Here is a 21,061-nt window from a genome sequence, read left to right on the forward strand (position 1 = left end):
ATAAAACTTCAATCACTAATTTAAGAATAAAACAAATAAAACTACAATAACTTGATTGGTGTTTCACATTCCAAAACCCAACGTCTCTTTCCATTTATTCACACAACAAAGTTGAACAAACTATAGATACCTGAAAAAAAAAAAAAATATATATATATATATATATATATATATATATATATATATATATATATATATATATATATATGATTATCATGAAATACATACTTGTGGCAACAACTAAAATGTCACGAGTGAGATCTAATTCTTTATTGTTCAAAAAACAAGAAACTAACATAGAAACTAGAAAAACTATTAGAAGCAAAATCATATTAATCCCAATATATGCATGAATCATGTTCCCATTATGAAGAAAAATACAATCACACAAACTCATTGAATATTACATGATTTTAGTGCATGTCATCCGCCACTTGAGAGCTCTGAATGCCCCAAAAGGATCGAGGCTTTAGTTTCTTGTTTGTCGCAATGAAAAGCCACCCCATTTAATAATACACATGTAGCACAATACACTATTGTCCATGCATATCTATTATAAATAAATAAATAAATAAATAATCTTAGTATAAAAGTATTAAGTGTTTGATTAGTTATCTACAAATAAGCTCTGGTCCAACACTTCTCTAAATGTAAATTAGATACACAGTATCCCACTAAGGAGGGTTTTTTCTTGTATGGGTATATTGGCTAAATGGATATGAATTAAAACTCTCACATTACAAGTTTGCAACTGCTGAGACTTAAACCTCATTAAGTGCTTAATAAATTAAGACTTGAACAAAAGTTAAGAGGCATACCCAGGAAACCAGCTATACTCTTCTCTAGGCAACCCAATAAGTGCTAATCCATTGGCTTTAAGTAAAATCATTATTTCATGAACATATCCACTCGGATTCACATAAGCACTAAGAGCTCAAGCACTTGGCATCACCAACATATCCCTTCGGCGTGCAATCATAGTCTACCAAGGTCAAAATAGTAAACTCACTTTATTCCTCCACAAATACATATAACATTAAATATGTAAATGTGTAATTTACTATTATTACATGACAACTTTTACATTTAACTCGGTCAAAACTCTCTAGCAACTGAATTTCACAACGCAAACGATGAGGAAATCCAAAGCTCCTATCTTGTTGATTTAGACACGGGAATCTTATTTGCAATATGAAAAGAAAGAAAACTTGTTTTTCTCATTAGGGCATCCATGTTTGGTGTCCCTACTACTTTTTTCCACATATCTGCAAAATTCTTTCTAAAAGATAACAAAATAATAGTCTAGTCTACGACCAGATTAAACCGGACAGTTTCTTCAAAAACCGGGTTGAACCTGTTTGATAGAACTGGTAAAAAACCGTTTAAACTGGTTTATTGAACTTGGGTAGTTAGATTTCACTTATCCATTAAAAAACAATATATTTCCAAAGAAAATTGAATAGCTTGATCAATCAAGTTATTCAGAGTGTACACAACTCGAAGGCAGACGCACACCATTTCCATATATAGACCGGAGTTTAACCCAGAACCAATCATTGGATCCATTCAACTAAAAAACCAGCTTTAAAAATATTGCAAATATCTATCAACGCATTAAGTGTGAGCATGCTATAAAGGAGGATAATTTAGTATTTCAAACAACCTAACAAACAAAAATCCAATACTTGAATGATCAAAATTATATTATAACAATCAAACTTGAATCGCTAATCTAAAAATAAAAAGTAAAATAGAACAAATTCTCAAGAACTTGATTGTGTTTCACACCCCAGAACCCAACATCTCTTTCCATTTATTACAAGAAATCTATTTTCACAAAACAAAGTTGAACAAACTACACATACCTAAAAAAAGGTAGGATTATCATGAAATACATGTGGTAAGTGGTAACAACTAACAAGTCACAAGTGAGATCTAATTCTTTAATGTTCAAAAACAAGAAACTAACATCAAAACTAGAAAATCTATTAGAAACAAAATCATACAACTTTTAAAATCCCAATTCCCTACATATGCATGAATCATGAATTCATGATCAATCATTTTTCATTATGAAGAAAAATACAATCACACAAACTCATTGAACATTACATGATTTTAGTGCATGTCATCCGCCACTTGAGAGCTCCTAATCCCCCAAAAGGATCGAGGCTTTAGTTTCTTTTTTGTCGCAGTGAAAAGCCACCCCATTTGATATTCACACGTAGCACAATATGCTATTGTCCATGCATACCTACAAAAAAAAAAAAATCATTGTTAAAAAATAAATAAATAAGTTTTCGTTACTTATCTGTAAAAAAAAAAGTTATTCTTCCAGCAATCCCTGACCTGGGCCCACACTGCCCCAAATGTAAATCAGATACACAGTGTTTGTTTTTTTCCCATTAAGTCTTGTATGAATAAAAAGTTTGTTTTTTTCTTTTCTAGACCAAATAAATCGTATGAATGAGACTAAATGACTATTTTACCCTTACATTCTCAAACAAAAAAAAAGGTTGAAAATAATCATACCCAGGAAACCAGCTATACTCTTCAGAGGGGACCCCAATAAGTGCTAATCCATTTGCTTTAAGTAAAGTCATTATTTCATGAACATATCCACTCGGATTCACATAAGCACCAAGAGGTCCATCACTTGACATCACCAACATATCACTTCGGCTCGCAATCACAGTCTACCAAGGTCAAAACGGTAAATTCACTTCATTCCTCCACAAATAATCAAATACATACAACATTAAGGCTATGTTTGACGCTTATTTTTTGAGCTTTTTTAAGTTGTCATATTTGGCAAGCCAAAAAGTAGCTTATAAGCAAGTTTTTTAAAAAGCAACCAAGACTACCTTTCAGGATCTTTTTTAAAAGTTTCCAAATATACCCCTTAATTAATTATAAAAAACATATTTTTTTTAAATGCCCTTTTATGTCATTTTATATCTTGCAACTAACTTTTAAGTCATTTTACCAAATGTTATTTTTTACCAACTAGCTTTTCAGCTATCAGCTAATTTTTCATATATCAGCTAGCTTTTCAGCTATCAGCTAGCTTTTCAGCTATCAGCTAGCTTTTCAGCTAACAACTAGCTTTTTAGCTAATATGTCAAACATAACCTAAATATGTAAATGTGTAGTATTTTACTATTATTACCTGACAACTTTTACATTTGACTCGGTCAAAACTCTCAAGCAACTCAATTTCGCGACGCAAACGATACGAAATCCCATCGATTTCTAAAAGCTCCTGTCGAGTTGACTCAGACACAGGAATCTTACTTGCAATATGAAAAGAAAGAAGACCTGGTTTTCTCATTAGGGCATCCATGTTTGGTGTCCCTACTATTTTCTTCCACATGTCTGCAAAATTCTTTCAAAAAGATGACAAAATGAGAGTCTAATGACATCATTATTTTTTTTAAAAGAATAAATCAAGATTTCAGAGGAAGTGCTAAAAGTTAAAAGTTAAAAGCTAAAAGTACCTGATAACCTTTGGGCAAGACAATATGAATCATGCATCTTGTAAACCCAATAAGGCCAATATGCTCTTGGGCATTTCCTTAGTCCACGTACACGTACTGAGTAATTGTAATTTTCCCGTTTTGCCCCTCTAAATACCTCTTCATTATTACTTGTATGTAACGAGTTTTTAGATTTCTCATCATTTTCATCACTACTTGTTGACTCACCAAACAAACGTGAGCTATAAGAAGAAACAAGTGCAGAGCTATGAAGTTTTCGTTCAGTTAATGATAGTTCACTTTCAAAACTGTCATCTGACATGGCATCTGAGTCATCATGGTCTTGATTTCCATGAAGAGGTTGTTTAGAATGAGAATGAGAATGAGATAAGTTCTTTAATGGTGTTAGTTTTCCTACTGCTTCTCGTGGTGTCCTTAATGGCAAATCTTCTTCAATGATTTGTATCTCTCCACATGGCTATATAAAAAAAAAGTGTATTTTATTATTATTATTAGGAATTAGGAATATTTATAAAGTAAAAAAGGATTAAATTATTTATATATATTGAACACATACAGCTCCTTCAAGTTCAATCCATCTGCGTCTTAAGCGAAACCTTTGTTGCCCACGTGCCACTACATTTATTGATCCATCTTCCAATCGTCTGTATTGTCGAATCTGAAACCAAAAAAATAAAATAAAAAATTAATCTTATATTCTTATTCAGGAAATATATTGTTGTTTAATGGGATATAAGTATAGAATAAGATGAAGTGAGAAGAATAGTGGCTACACCTCAGCTGTTGTTCCAGTGGTTGAAAATCTTATTCTTCCATCATCATTGTCTCTATAAACACGAATCTGGAAAATAGTTTGAAACATCATGTTGAGACTATAAAAAACCTTAAAAACAATAAAACAAAATTACATTGAAGATATTTACATACCACTCCTATGGTGTAAGGAGCTTCAACTTGTCTCAAGGCCCTATCTACAGCAGCTATAAAATTGGGTTGGATTACTCTGAGTGGAAGAGTTGCTTCAGGGAACAAAACTACACCTGAGATTCCAAATATGAAATAACAATAAGTTTCATTAGTTATAAAATATAGCATACTAACATGTATTAATTACATACCTTCAAGATAAAATAGAGGTACATGCAATATGACACCACCATCTAAGAAAGCAAGCCTATTGTGAGTATCTTCAACCTCTGATTGATAATTAGATTAGACATCATTAGTATAAAAAAAGAAGTGAAAATGAAAGCTATTGAGATGCTTACCACCAAGATAAGAATGCATTGAAGCCAAAGATGTATTGAAGGTATAACCACCAGAAGCAGAAGCTCCTCCATATATACGATCACTGGGGTCAGGGAAAAACCAGAAAAAAAAATATAAGAAGCAATGTTTGAGAGTTGACCAATAAGAGTCAAGTCTCAACACACAATCCACCTCATGTGGAAGAGTAGTAGAGAAGTTAAAGAGGTGACATTTGATGACATGAAGTATTGTGGCCATGAATAGGGGGAAATGCATGCTTTTCAAAACTTAAATCCTACCAAATCCATGGAATCCATCTTAAGAGTTAAAACCAGTAGTCTTGGATGATGTTCTGTCTTAGTGGAACTAATTAAAGTGAAGGACAACAACCCAATTACAAATTGGAGCATATATACATATCTGAATATCTGTGTAATGCTATTACTGAATCTTCAAATAAAACCTATTTCAGGAAAGGCTTGTACTTGGACAAAATTCTGGATACTTGACTAATTGTTCATTTCTTTCTTCTCTCTATAGAATCTTCAAATAGAACCTATTAAAAAACGAAGATCTGGTATGCTAGTAACCTGGTGAAATACGAGTAACCTTTCCAAAAAAAAAAAAACAATGACACTAAGATGTCGAGCACTCTTAACCCTAAAATGGTACTATAACCTACCTTCGTCGACTACAGTTCCGATAAAAAAAATATATATTGGGTGCAATTCATTTCCTGACTTCTTTGCAAACCCTAAACCCTAAATACTAACAAGTTACGCATCGAATACAATGCGAATTGTTTTGGGATAGAATTAGAGGGGGGAAAAGAATATTAGAAGATTCAAATCGCATAATAATCAAGGAGAGATTAGATTACTCGAATTGATCGTCTTCGGATGACTGATGGCCATGTTCAACCTCTTCGACCTCCAATTCCTCGGAATCAAGCTGCCTTATTTGTTCGATTTGATACAGTTCTCTCTCTAGAATCCTCTGCTGACGATCCTCCATCTCGTTCACTCTTCTTACACGTATTATTATCCAGCATCACTTCATATATATACGATACCCCGCCAAAATACGAAATAAATTCCGCAGAAATGCTTCGAAGTTTCACCAGGTCCCCTTTTGTGCCTGATTTTGCCACGTGTATTTTTTACATATACGTTTATAACTTCATTTGTTTGTTAAAAGTCTTTATTAAGGTGTTATGTGTTTTCTTAATCTAAAATTCATGAATTTGCTGGAAAGGTGGGTTGTATATAGTAATAATGTTTGTTTTTTAACATCTGCATGCTGCTATAGATATTAAAAAATAAAATAAATTGATTTTATATAACGAAAATAGTTTTTTAATACAGAAAATTTAATAATTTATAACATTTCAAAAAGAATTTATGATATTTCAACAAAAAAAATAATAATATTTCAACAATAAATTATCATTATTTATAATAGAAAATTATTTTGCAAGAATAAACCTAAAAACGAAAAAAAAAAAAAAAAAGGTGAAACAAGAATTCATATAATCAAGATTCATCAAAATTTCAGCAAGAAAAAAAAAAGAAGTTGGAAGAGGTTAGAAAAGGCAATAAGTTGTTGAATTCAATAAGATTTCAACAAAATATAATCAATATTTATCAAAATTTCAGCAAGAAAAAAAGAAGAAGATGTTGGGAGAGGTTAGAAGGGGCAATACAATGGTTGCCCCAAACAGAACACGCGCATAGGTTTTTTACTCCAAAAACTTTTAAAAAACAAACAACTACGAGATGAAAAGTGTTGCGCGTTTGCTGCACCGCACAACATTAAGATGTCTAAAGAGGGTTTTTACAAAAAAACCAACAACGCCTAAAATTCTTAAAACTTTGGATCTGGCTTAATTTACCATTTAGTTAGAAATTATTACTACTTTTTAGAGTAAATTATACTAATGGTCCATATGGTTTTGGGTAAATTGCATATTTGGTCCCTAATTTTTCTTTTGAACTCTAACCGTCTCTAATATATGTTTTTATTGTACACTTAGTCCCTACCAAATGTAAAAATACTATATTGCCCATTTATATTTCTTTTTAAATTAATTTAATGTTTATTGATTATTTAGTTATTAAAGAAATTGTTAATAAAAAGTGGGCCCCACCCATCCTTGGATCCTTAAAAGAACTAACGTCATCACCCCTAATGAAACATCCCAAAAATATGGTTTAAAATTTTCGTTTTAATTTATAAATAATACCATAGTAATCCAAATCATCTCATAAAAGCATAAGTGATAATATCTCAAAACATCATATCAAAATATTGTATCAAAATCACATGTTCATATATCAGAGTAAGTCATCCCAGGCTAAAACGTTATGGTGTGTGCGATGCAGTCATCTGGAGCTCTTCCTCTTCCTAGCGGAAGTACCTGAAACCAAAACTGAAAATTATAAGCACGAAGCTTAGTGAGTCTTCTCAAACTACCATATACCATACACATAATCACATAATAACATACATTGGGCCTTGCCCGCTACATCGGGCCCCGCTCGGCATCGGACGAATCCGGCATCGGGCCCCACCCGACATCGGACCGAAGTCTGGTATACGTATAACATATTAACAAACATATAACATAAACATATAGACATTCCCTGGGCTTGCCCCGACATCAGACCGAATCCCGGAACATATAACATATAACATATAAGCTAAACCTTCCCTGGGCTTGCCCCGACATCAGACCAAAGCCTGGAATAGATAAACATAACATATAAGCTAAACATTCCTCAGGCTTTCCCCGGCATTGGACCGAATCCTGGAACACATAAACAAACACATGCAAGAATCACAAAGACATCAAGCATACAAACATTCATCGGGCTTTCCCCGGCATCGGACCGAAGTTCGGAAACATATGACCTACATCAGGCTAACCCCGGCATCGGACCGAAGTCCGGCATACGCTAACATACATAAACGGGCCGGCATTTGTGTCTTCGATGCGTTCCTACTGGAGGAAAATTCACCTCAAATGTCGACTGAAATAGCTGAACGTCTCTGCTCCTACAACCGGCTCTACTCACGTCCTACACAAAACAACCCCTTAGATACAATTCCTTACATCAAGAACCCTTCACGGGTCAACCTTGGTCAAAGTCAAAGTCACACAATCCGAGTTGAATCAACTCGTCGAGTCATCCCCCTGACTCGCCGAGTTCCCTTGTTACTCATAGTCGCGATAGAACGAGTCAACACGTCGAGTCCCTTCATAGACTCGTCGAGTTCTACCTTGTACAGAATCGGAACAAATCGACACAACTCGTCGAGTCCCTCTCTGGACTCGCCGAGTTCCTCAGTCTGTTTGGGCCATCTTAATGGATTAAGCCCCAAATCTTAAGATCTAAGCTCCATACTTCGCATATACCCTGAAATTATCCTTTTAAGGGTAAAGTTTCCAACTTTACCCGTTAGAACTTTACTTCATGGGTTTAGCTCAAACCCTAACTCTTTAGGACCTAGATCTTGGTCCACAAGTAATCTATACACCAACTAAAGCATACAAACAAAGATCTAGACTCTAATCAATACTTGAACACGTAAAGCTTCCACCTTTCACTCCATGCATGACCTTTTGGAGCTTAAAAGGCCAAAATGACATCCTATGGCTTGCATGGGGCTTCAATGGCCATAAAGTTTGCACCTTTATGCCATGAAAGCCCTCCATGATTCCAGATCTGAAGGTTTACTCACTTGGGTCGTCTATATCCTAAAGATCAAGCTTCTTGGACCAAAAACCCAATAAAGGGATAATAAAGAGATCTAAGAAGCTACTAAGCAAGTTTGACTTGATTACCAGAAAATGATGAGAATGAAATGGAGTCTCTAGATCTACTAACTTCTTCTTGAATCCCCAAGCTTCTCCTTCCTTCACAAGCTTCCAAACACACCAAGTTTCACTCAAAAATAGCTCACAAGCTCACAAATGCATTAGGTTTTCTGAATCTAGGGTGCAAAACCGCGAAATTAGGGTTTCATCCTGGCAGCCCTACTCGTCGAGTTGAGGCTCTCAACTCGTCGAGTAGGTGACTTAAAATCACGCGTCAATCCTGGTTTCTACTCGACGAGTTTGGGGCTCCCAACTCGTCGAGTCGCTCTACAAAAGTGAATAAATTATAATTAAATGTGTACCAGGAACCAGACGTTACATCTAATCCGCTCTCCTAACTTCTCGAAAAAAAAAATCATGGTCTCTAGAATGCCACCGTTCACATCGTCGGGGTTAAAACCACAACATCTTAAATTAGATTTTTCAATAAGCCTTGAAATCAGATGTTATATTTACCAGTAAGACATGAAATATGATATCAGATTGTAACACTCAACTCCAGGTATTCCATTTTAACCCTTGAAGTATTTCTTTTTGGCAAATGAGGACCTTCTGTACGCTTGGCGTACGATTGAGCATGCATCGCGAAGCTGAGGCTCGTACGCGGGGCATACGAGGCCAGAGACCAAAAACCCTAATTTCATGACTTGCATCCTATTTAAATAACCTTATATCATTTGGACCAAACCCTAATCAGCCTCCATAACCTCATTTCGTCCTTAAACCCTATTTTTGCAAGAACTTGTGAAATTTGAGCTTAAAGGTGTGTTTGGTGGCTTTTCTAGAAGATGTACAAGAAGAAGAAGGTGTTGTTCTAGTCTTGATTAAGGAAGGAGACTTTAGATCTTGTATCTAGAGCATATTGGAGAGATTTTGAAGGTATAAAGCTTGCATCTTGTCTATCCTCCTTGCTTGTTGAGTTAATGTTTGCTAGAGTCCACTTTTGAGTCCATAAATCATCTCTTCAGAGTGTGGGAAACTCCATAGGTTAAGAAGGTTAGATATGAGACTCTTAGACTTGTTTATAGTACAAAAATGCAAACTTGATGTCATCTATGGCTCCATGCATGAGTTAAGACCTTTGGAAAGGTCTTAATGAGGTAGATTGTGTTATTGGGATCTTATATAGCATGCAAAGGCATACAGTTGCCAACTTTATGCATTAGGACAATTAAATCGACCAAGATTTGGAATTTAAGTAAAGAGCTTGCATGAATTAAGCACTTAATGGATTTATGCATGAGCGGTTTGTACGTTAGGTGTACTACGTTGTACGTTGCGCGTACAACACCTTAGTCTAGTATGTTAAGTGTATAGAAAAGGTATGATGGGCGTACGCTCTCAATGAGCCTTAGGTCTTCAGTGGGTTTTCAAGACTTTGGGCCCTCATTAATGAAGAAAATACCTTTTGGGCCATTATGGAGGAACTTGGACTTAGAATTATGGGCTCTTTGATTAGGTTAGGTTATAATCCTAATTAGGATATTTGTATATTTGTTCAGTGTGAGATTTTGGCTGGTAGTTGAGCAGTGATTGTTTTCAGCAAACTGAGGTGAGTCTTCTCACTATACCAATGGGTCGAAGGCACTAATGTCGGCCCATTACTTGATATGAGATTTTATGTAACACCTAAAAATCTGGTATGTCTTGAACCTTAAAGAATTATATTTTTGCATAAATAGTCCCTTAAGTACGTTGGGTGTACTTAAGTGTACGCTTAGCGTACTACGCTTTTTTGGTCGCGGAGAGATTGAGGTATGCTGGGCGTACCTAGACTTACGCTGGGCGTACGCACCAAGGGTTCAAAACCCTAATTCCTGGATTTATGTCCTATTTAAACGACTTTCAGTCCCTTGGACTTAATCCTAGAGAGCCTCCACAACCTTAGAACGTCCTTACACTCCAGAGAACCTTGTGAGATAATTTTTGAGCTTTAAAGAGTGCATTTGTGGCCTTTTAGTGTTCGTTTCAAGAGGAAGAGGTGGTCAAACAAGCTTGGATCAAGTGGCTGCTTCAAGATCCTGCATCATATTCATCTTGCAAAGCTTCTGGAGGTAAAAATCTTGCACCTTTCCATTTCAATCTTTAGATATAACTAAGGCTTTGGTAGTTTGTCCCTTTGATGAACTTTGAACCTCTTTTGTTGAGCTAAGCACTCCCATATGATAATAAAGGCAGATATGAGGTCCCTTAGTCATTTAGAAGCATAAAAATGGGATCTTGATGGAAGTATTAGCCTTGTGCATGGGTTAAAGACTTTGGGAAGGTCTTAATGATGGTTTTGGGGGTGTGAGGGACATGCAAAGACATAAAGTTAGCAACTTTATGCCTTAGGGCATAATAAATAACTCAGATCTAGCTTTTGGACGTAAAAGAATTGAATATTAAGCACTTAATGGAGAAACAACTTAACCTGGACATACGTTGGGCGTACTCAGTGTACGTTGCGCGCAGTCCTTGAGACCCCAATACGCCGAGCGTACGCTTTGAAGATTGGGCCATTTCTGTTTTGGGATGGCGAACTTTTGGGCCTCATTTTGATTATTGGATTGACTGCATTCTGTGAATTATGGGCTATCTCATCAGATTTGGGCCATGGACTTTTTGGTTGGGCCTTAATGGGCCAAGAGGCCCATTAGTAATTTTGGACTTGGATTTTGGGCCCATTAGCAAGGGTGGAATAATTGGGCCTCGTGGATAGGGTTGGGGTTTGTTGGATTAGTGTCTAAGTCCATAACTATTTTGGTATGTACTTAACTCGATGGTGCATGGTCCTTTTGGGTTGCCTTCACCAAAGCAACTTGATAGGATAAATAATGGAGAGAAAGGATTAAATATGATTTATTAATATATTATGAGAATAATATATTAAAGGAGAAATCATATTGTTTAATTAATATTAGTCAATAATTAATTGGTAATTAGTTTTGTGACTAAAAGAGATTAATTAAACTTAAGGGACTAGAATTGTAATTATAAGATAATTGCAATTTGGGCTATGGATTGCCTTATATTAAGGAGTGGACGAATTCTATGGGGAAGCCCATAAGAAATCGTCCAAGGCCTTAAGGAAAGGGATCCATGGGTTGCTTAGGGCTTAAGCATCCAAATTAGGGTTTCCTTGTTAGATAACCCTAATAGCCTAACTATATATAGATCCCTTATGACCCAAAAACGTGGCTAAGCATCCTTCTAGGGTTTCACACATTTTAGGGCAGCCTCCTTCCTCTCTCCTCTTCATCCTCTTGCTCTTGGTGTTTGTGAACCATTAGAGGAGTGACATTTGTGACTCTAAGCTTTCTAAAGTCAATACAAGGAGGAATCGAGATTGTTATTGCTACATAACAATCAAGGTAATATCGTAAACCTATTCTCATGTTAATATGATTACTTGAATGCTAGAATTAGGGTTTATAGTCTTGGATAACTTGCATGTACAATAGAGAAACCTAGATCCAAGCATTAGGGTTTGTATGAGCACATAGGATGTTCTTAGGACCAAAACCCATCAGTGGTATCAGAGCCTTGATTGGTTTCTATTGTATTGATGCCTTGTATGTTGAAAAAATTCGTTTTTTGTGGTTCTGCTTGCTGAACTCGCCGAGTCTATAGATGAACTCGCGGAGTTCATGCTAACTCGACGAGTCCATGCCTGACTCGATGAGTCGGCTGGTCAGTAAGAGGGAAAACCGGGATTTCTTGTTGTTTTTGCTTGAGGATACTTGCCTTATCATATTAGATCAATATAATCCGATTTTTTGATATATATGAGTATATTCTTGATCTAATTGAAGATATTTATCAATTAATAAAATATTTGTTTCCTTATGTGATAATTGATTAATTATTTTGATTAAATTGATAAATTGCTTTGCAAGAAATCATTGAATAAATCAAATATGGATAATTATGTGATTAATTGTTAATTTAGATTATTTGTTATTTGATCCTTGTGTTATGAAAAGTTTCACATTTTCCCCTTTAGGTTTTATAGTTTAAATTTGACCTCAAAAGTTTTGTTGTTTTGAAATTTAAATAGTTGAAACCCTAATGCTTTGAAAAAGGTTTCAAAACTTGCCCTCAAGTTTTGGAATTTAAATTTTGATTAATTGTTTAATTTTGATGTATATTTAAATTCAAAACCCTAATGTTTTGAAATGTTTCAAAACTTGCCCTCAAGTTTTGGAATTTAAAAGTTGATTAAAAGTTTAATTAGGAATGTTAAATTCTAAAACCCTAGTATTGTTTTGAAAAAGTTCAAATCACACCCTTATGGTTTTATTAATTAATTAAGGTGTATAAATTAAAAGAGATTTAATAAATCCATAAAAGTTTTGGTTTACAATTTAATTAAATTAAAGGTATAATTATTAAATTAGACCACCTAGTATTTTAAAAGTGTAAAATATACCTTATACTATATATAACATTAAAAGTCTAACATTATATATATGTATGAGTAAAAGTCAGTCTTACCGTTAGTAGGCCTCATTCACGAAGCTGGTCTATAAGGGGTGTTTAAGGAAATTGCCTATAAAATGACGATTGAATGGGTATCCACTCTTACCCACCGCACTCTTTACTAGTGGAGGGTCGTTAGCCGAATGGGTAGGATAGGATGAAACCTTCCATTATAAGTATAATGAATTACAAAAGTAACTAAATGTTTTACAAATTCCCAATCTTAGTTACTTAGGCAAAGTGAATTGATGCAATTCCATGAAATTACATTTTGTTCCCTTGCGAAGACGTTAGTGGAGCGTGTGTGGTTTACTGGCACACTAAATGGTTCTAAGCAAAGGTAGCAAAGGGTGACTCAATGTTTGTCATAGTTCGGTGGAGCGTGTGTGGTTTACCGGCACATCGAATAGGTGACTGAAACATGTGAGGTCACCATGTAAGTTTGCATGGTTATTCACACCCGCTTTGTGATCCTTGGCATCCCAGTCACAAACAAGAGGGGCATATTGAGATTTAAACATGCCATTGAAATGTTCAATGAATCTCATAGGATCTAGGAGTTTTCATAGATTTAAAACTTAAATTTCTTTTTCGTTTTTCATGGTGGAAATTAGTGAATCGTCATTCATTACCTTCAAATATTCTGCAATTTGGGTTACGGCATCCCTCTCCCGAGTTGTAGAATATTGTGTTGGGTCCTAGCCTTAGTATCTCATTTGGGTGATTTACTAAGGACACAATCAATCAACTAACTTGAATTCGTTTTCTCCCGTTTTGTAGATGTCAAAGTTCGACGACTATGGTCTTCCCATATCCCGTGGAACAAGCATTCCACATGAAGATGGTATTCCATGATTCAATCGAGGAACATGAAATCATGCTTCACTTCCTCCACCTCCTCCAATTGTTCTCCCTAACCCACAAGTTCGAAGGCTTGAAAAGTTCAAGCTCACTCAAGCCCTTTTGGCAAGTAAACATAAAGAAGGAAAGTCGGTGTGTGCACACGTCCTAGGGATGAAGTCACACATTGATAGGTTAAGAATGTTGGGATCCGTTGTCTGCGAGGAGATGGCTGTTGACTAGGTTCTTCAGTCACGTCCTAACTCATATAGTGAGTTCGTAAGAGAGTACTATATGATGAACTGCGACGTGACCCTTATAGATCTCACATATATGCTTATTGCTGCTGAATCAACAATGGTTTGGCGCAATAGAAAAGCAAAGTTGATTGGTAAATCTGCCTTCAAGACCTCTATGGATATAGACAATGGCAACGAAAGACATGCTATGATCGAAAAGTTTGATCATAAGAGAAAGGCAATGTCTGAAGTAGTTCCATGTCCTGTTCCAAAAGAGTCAATTTGTTTTTATTACCAAGAGAAGGGGCATTGGAGACGAAGCTGCCCTATTTACCTAAGAGATCTAAGAGATGGGAGAGCCAAAATGTATGGCTCTGCTTTAGGTAAAATCTATTAACTAACTCTTTTAAGCTCCTATTCTAGATTCTTAATACATAATGTGATAAGATTACAATTGATGTTTTGTAGGATCGAAGAAAAGAGAGGAAGCTTAATGGAAGAAGTGAGCAGAATCTAACCGTGAAGGAATGGATTTCGATCGCATTACTTGAAGATTAGATTCTTGAGCAATTACTTAGAGTTAGAATAAGATTGCTAAGAAAGTTGAATTAGCATAGTTTTTCAAAGAATTGCATTGTAAGGACAAATTTTTTTCCGCAATAAAATAAATTTTGATTTTATTTATTTATTTATCCTTGCAATGGCGTGTATGAAAAATTGATGTTTTGAAAGATTAACAATAATGAATTTGATTCTTAGTTATGTTATTTGTGGAAATGTCGAGAATTTACCAAATAGGGAGAGTTTCTCATCGCCCAAGTTTCAATTGGACAGAAACTTGGAATCATGCAACTTGGTTGCACGATGAACGAGAAATTCCATATTTGGAAATTAGACTAATTCATTGACAAAGTGTCAAATGAAGGACTAGGAGATCGAGCACACAAAGTTGCGTGTTGATCAAGTCCACCATAAGAGTAACAAAGATATTCGTCATGTTTTACTAAAAGTTTAGTAAATATGATTATACTCATAAGACTAAGTGTAATTCGGAATTGATTAAAAAGGTTTAAATCAATAGCAAAAAGAATAAGAAGAATCATGTAGGCAGAAAGATAAAAGTTTCTCCATTCTAAGAAGAAGGGAGAGTAGCTTTTATGCTTTATGATAGGTCTTAATGATTAAGAACCATATCTCAATTGATCCTCTAAGAGAGTCTTAGTACAATTGTATGTCTAAGAAGAGGAATCAAGAATTGAAGAAATGGTTAAATCAAGAAGTCAATCATACTTCGTTCTAAAACAAGTCTTAGAGTTAAGATTGTGACAATAAGTGACAAGTATTAAAAGGTTTATAACATTCATCAAATGTGAAAAGTTTTGATGTCTTGGATAAGACAAAGACCAACTCGAACCAATTTATGAAGTGTTTTGATAAAAGCTAAACTAACTCTTGAATACTTGTTTGTCAAGAAATGGTTATTGACAAGAGAATCTTATATGTCAAGGAGTCAGTGGGAGTCTTAATGGTCTTGAAAGGTTTCAAGAACAAATCAAAATAGACCTTATCGATCATCACTAGCACACGAGTTGAGGTTTACAACCTATCGTGTTGACATTATTTTGTTTCTGTGTCGTTCCAATTAAGTTAATTATGCATGTGAGTTCTATGAGTTCTCATTTGAATGCATAAAAGGCAAGGATCTTGATCAATGAAAAGTACATTGATAGGAAAGGGTGAGCTGCTTAACTACTTGGAAGACATGGTGGGCAGCTGTGCTACCATAAGGCAAGAAATCAAGATTAAGAAAGTTCGGTCCATATGAGTTTGAATTTGTCGTAAACTTTGGTTTTGACAAATTCACATGGATAGGAACACATACACCATTAAAATCTAAGTGTCATAAGATTTTCTCCTTCATGAAAATGACTGTGAGGAAATACTTTCACTAAGAAAGATTTTTAGAAGATAGTAATTGTGAAATTGTATTCTCGAATTCGATTATGGTTACGGTATCCCTCTCCATAATTTGAATTGTGAGATTTGACAATTTGTCTGAATTGTTTAAGACATGCATATAAACTATCTAAGGCAAAGGTGTATGAGTTTAAGAAGCCTTGATAAAGGATTATCAAAGCACTAAGTATTAGAGACATGAACTTATGAAATTCAATAAGTATTGTTTTCTGGAAGTTAAGTTGGTTTCTGAATACATGTTAAAGCTAGTGGGAGCATAAGTGTTATGTTTATAATAATCATCATGATAGTGGGAGCATAAAAGTTATGATTGTATGATTATTATGGAAAGTATTGCAAGTTAGCAATATTAATTATAGAAAACAAGAGTTATACTTTGCAAAGTCGCAAGAGTTGTAAAGTTGTTTTGCTATAATTAAGGGAGAGAATATTATGCTTCATTTCAAATCTAAAGGCTTAGGTTGAGAAATGTTAATAAATTTAGTCAAAGGTACATAGTGTGTTCTCAAAACTTCGATTAAGACATTATGCATCGTGTCCCATACGCTTCGGGTATAGGATCGATTGCAATTGCTATACTATTTGACCATTCTAAAATTTTCCAAATGTCTAGCGCGTTTAGAGGGAAAAGGACAAGAATCAGTTTTGACTAAGATAATTAAACAACTATCAAAGGACAATCCAAAGTTCGACGATGATTGGTCGCTTGTGAGTAGTTGGAAGTATAGTATTGGTAGATATGGAAATGTTTCCATAATTGGATGAACCATATCGACATTATTATGAATAGATAAGATTGTATTAAGAATGAGTTGTCATATGGAAAATATGGAAACGTGTCCATATTGGGAATTGAATATTAAAATCTATGTCTGGATTAGAAACTTTTATGCAAAAGGATGTTCAAAGGAATGTACTTTAAGTGAGAGGCATCATATCTAAGGAATTGTATTGTAACAATCTCTGATAGAAGACTTTGTAACTTCATTGGCAACAGTCTTTGTGACTTTGGTGCAGTGACATTACGAAAGGATCATTGCATAATATGTTATAATCTAACATATTCCATAAGTGGCAAGAATTCGATATTCTTTCACTTATGAAAAAGGATTAGGAGTTGTGAAATGAGAATGATTGGAAATGTGTTCAATTTGATCTATTTCACAAAGTGAGAACCATAGGTAAACATTGTGTGCATGCTAAGAGCATGGGACAGGTGTTGTAATTCAAGTAAGAAGTTGATTACCCGAAACAACAAATAATGAGTAATCGATATGGTGATAAATAAAAGGTGTTTTATTTATGCTCAAAGGTTTGAGGCCATATGGGATTAGTATTATCCTTGTGTTTCACTTTGCATGTTTTGACTTCCTGAATAATTTAATTGGTTAAGAACAGTCAAATTATTCGAACGGGCCACAGTCGTTCATATGTTGGAAGTAGGTATGAATAAAGACTGTCGTGAATTGGTGTGTGGAATGTCTAAAAGAGCATTAGACATAAGCAAATGTTTGCTGCAACGTTCATGAGTGCTTATGAATATGATTTGAGCATTGGATTAGACCCACGCTCACTTGGATCACTCCATGAATTATATCACGAATGATTGGTGAGACAATGACATCTTATATTCTTGAAACTGAGATGTGTGAGTTGTATCTTGCAAATCGGTTGCACATTGATAATATGTAAACACACTAGTAACTTGGTGTCATAAAACATATTGTTGTGTGTGATTCGGTGAGTGAGTGCAAGCAAGCATTGAATCAAAGTTTATCCGTTCCTTTTATCCAAAGTAGGATAAAAGCGATATCTTTGGGCCCCTCGATGATTTAGTGATGACAAACGTAAATGCTCAGCCGAGCTAGGGCTAATTTGATTTGTTCAATTAGTCAGTCGTCATAAATCGGAATTCGAGAAATAGTACAAAGAGAATGATTTGAAATCATGTCTTATACGATATCTAGAATGGAGGAATATATGATCCCTTATCTAAGGACACGCGTATCTGATAGGATCAGAGTTGACAGTGGCTTTGGAAAGCTACGACTGTAGATCAGGATCTGAAGTCATACACATAATAGTTATTAGACTTATCCAAGTGGGAGACTGTTGGATTAGTGTCTAAGTCCATAACTATTTTGGTATGTACTTGACGCGATGGTGCATGGTCCTTTTGGGTTGCCTTCACCAAAGCAACTTGATAGGATGAATTACGGAGAGAAAGGATTAAATATGATTTATTAATATATTATGAGAATAATATATTAAAGGAGAAATCATATTGTTTAATTAATATTAGTCAATAATTAATTGGTAATTAGTTTTGTGACTAAAAGAGATTAATTAAACTTAAGGGACTAGAATTGTAATTATAAGATAATTGCAATTTGGGCTATGGATTGCCTTATATTAAGGAGTGGACGAATTCTATGGGGAAGCCCATAAGAAATCGTCCAAGGCCTTAAGGAAAGGGATCCATGGGTTGCTTAGGGCTTAAGCATCCAAATTAGGGTTTCCTTGTTAGATAACCCTAATAGCCTAACTATATATAGATCCCTTATGACCCAAAAACGTGGCTAAGCATCCTTCTAGGGTTTCACACGTTTTAGGGTAGCCTCCTTCCCCTCTCCTCTTCATCCTCTTGCTCTTGGTGTTTGTGAACCATTAGAGGAGTGACATTTGTGACTCTAAGCTTTCTAAAGTCAATACAAGGAGGAATTGGATTGTTATTGCTACATAACAATCAAGGTAATATCGTAAACCTATTCTCATGTTAATATGATTACTTGAATGCTAGAATTAGGGTTTATAGTCTTGGATAACTTGCATGTACAATAGAGAAACCTAGATCCAAGCATTAGGGTTTGTATGAGCACATAGGATGTTCTTAGGACCAAAACCCATCAGGGTTTGGTTTTTCCCTTTGATTAATCGAAGGTCCTAACATTAATTGATATTATCATTCAGCCCGGGAGATTTCGGACGGCTAGGAGATCAGCTTTGGCATTCGGCAGACGGAGTGAGTCTCCTCATCATACCAATGGGTCTAGGGTACCAAGGCCGGCTCATTATGTGTTTACGATATATGCGTTAGCCATTCTATGAATTTATATGCTTTGTGATTGTGCTTGCATGAAAGACCTCGGGGGGTTTCCGAGGCACTTAGGTGTTAGACCTTGGAGGGTTTCCTTGGAATCCTAGGTCAAAGACCTCGGAGTGTTCCCGAGGAACTTAGATGTAAGACCTTGGAGGGTTTCCTTGGCATCCTAGTTCAAAGACCTCAGGGGGTTCCCGAGGCATTGGGCTAAGACCATGTAGGGGTTCCCATGGCACCCGGAATAAGACCTTGGAAGGTTTCCAGGGCTTCCTTATGTGACTAGCATGCATGGTTTATATGTTCTGTATAGTTGATTAGTTAGTATGACATGTTAAATACGTTTGTGTGTGGGTGTGCTCTGGGGAACTCACTAAGCTTCCAAGCTTACCGTTTGTGGATTTGTTTCAGGTACATCAGAGCCCAAGGGCAAGGGCAAGGCTTCATGGCGCGGCGTGCACTCTATCTCTCTTTTATTACTACGTTTGGGATGCTCTGATAATTTAAACATGATGTAATAAATATGGATTTGAAAACAATTATGATGGAATTTCATGGTTATGCAAGTATATTTATTAGTTAAAAATGAAAAAATTTCTTTGTAAAATTAGGTCGTCACAAGTTGGTATCAAAGCCTTGGTTTGAGGGATTCGGGCACACTCTCGAGTGTGTCAGGACTCAAACTAAGGAAATGGTAAAATCGTTTTCGAAAAGAAATTTAAAAATAGGATTTTCAAAAATGAAATGAAAAGATGAGAGTGCAGCGCGCGCGATCAGCCGAGCCAAGTAAGTAGTTCCTTAATATGTTAACCATGCTATACTGATATTTGAGTTTGTTGATTTCATGGAACTTGCGATGTGTATGCTTTTTAAATTGTATACGGTTAGGAGCTTATAGCCTCAGAATGATTGATTTGGCCTTATTTCTTGTTCCTTGTTTGGTTGTGGTCCTAGGGTAAAATCTTTTATTTGAAAGTCTATTTGATCCTTTTTCTGTGTACAATTTGCATTCATAAAGGCAACCTGTCAGGATTGGTTTGATAAATGTGAGTAGAATAAATATTAGGATGGCCTGGGATTTGATGTTTACGGAAGGTTGTGGAATATGGTTTAGTTTCGGGACAAGTTGGGGTTGTCAGGTAGGGCATTGGGGAAAGGTACAGGTAGGTGTGGAAGGTAGTATTGGGCCTGTACTACTAAAAGCACAGGACCTGTATCTGAACCAATGTTAGATCTGACGATTTCAAGGAGGAATGGTGTGGGAAGATCCCTTATATAGTAATCCTGATCACTGCAATTTATTATATTTCAGATCAACATGGTAGTGACACGATTTGGAGCTGGAGGATCAGGATCGGGATCTGGATCCGGGGCGGGATCATGAGACACTACTGATGTCATTGACGAAAGGTTGCGCGAGCTTATTACAACCGAGGTTACAAAGGGTATCCTTGACGCAACCCCGGTCATCTTCGGGATGGTCAAGGAAGGTATTATGGATCTTATGGAGGAGAGACTCAGATCATTCAGGGCTGAGATTGCAGCGGGCCAGGGCGGGGCCCGAAATCCCTCGTTCCGGGAGTTCAAGGAATGGGGGGTGTCGGAGTTTTTCGGGGCCAGGGACCCCATCGTCAATCAACACTGGGTAGCGGATATTGAGAATGCCCAGCGCACGAGTTCCTGCCCGGATGCGGCGAAAGTTGGGTTTGCTTCTTGTATGCTGAGGGATAGGGCCCGAGATTGGTGGGGCGAGGTTACTAGTCAGGTGGGGCCAGCCGGGGTGGCCGAGATGTCATGGGCCGAGTTTGTTCGGCAATTTGATTTG

The 21,061-nt window shown here is 35.9% G+C and overlaps 1 protein-coding gene across 1 annotated transcript; it reads right to left on the bottom strand.

Moving 5' to 3' along the window:
* Window positions 1-1,965: 1,965 nt before the first annotated feature.
* Window positions 1,966-5,858, bottom strand: LOC111891280 (uncharacterized). The gene is made up of 10 exons (XM_023887341.3): window positions 5,626-5,858; window positions 4,766-4,848; window positions 4,616-4,693; window positions 4,425-4,537; window positions 4,273-4,338; window positions 4,054-4,155; window positions 3,498-3,954; window positions 3,170-3,375; window positions 2,533-2,696; window positions 1,966-2,254 (listed from the first exon to the last, which is right to left on the bottom strand). Exons 1-10 carry the CDS (start codon window positions 5,757-5,759, stop codon window positions 2,119-2,121), a joined length of 1,539 nt encoding a protein of 512 aa, XP_023743109.1. The 5' UTR covers window positions 5,760-5,858; the 3' UTR covers window positions 1,966-2,118.
* Window positions 5,859-21,061: the final 15,203 nt, after the last annotated feature.

The sequence above is a fragment of the Lactuca sativa genome, chromosome 1, assembly GCF_002870075.4.
Source record: "Lactuca sativa cultivar Salinas chromosome 1, Lsat_Salinas_v11, whole genome shotgun sequence".
NCBI classification, from domain to species: Eukaryota; Viridiplantae; Streptophyta; class Magnoliopsida; order Asterales; family Asteraceae; genus Lactuca; species Lactuca sativa.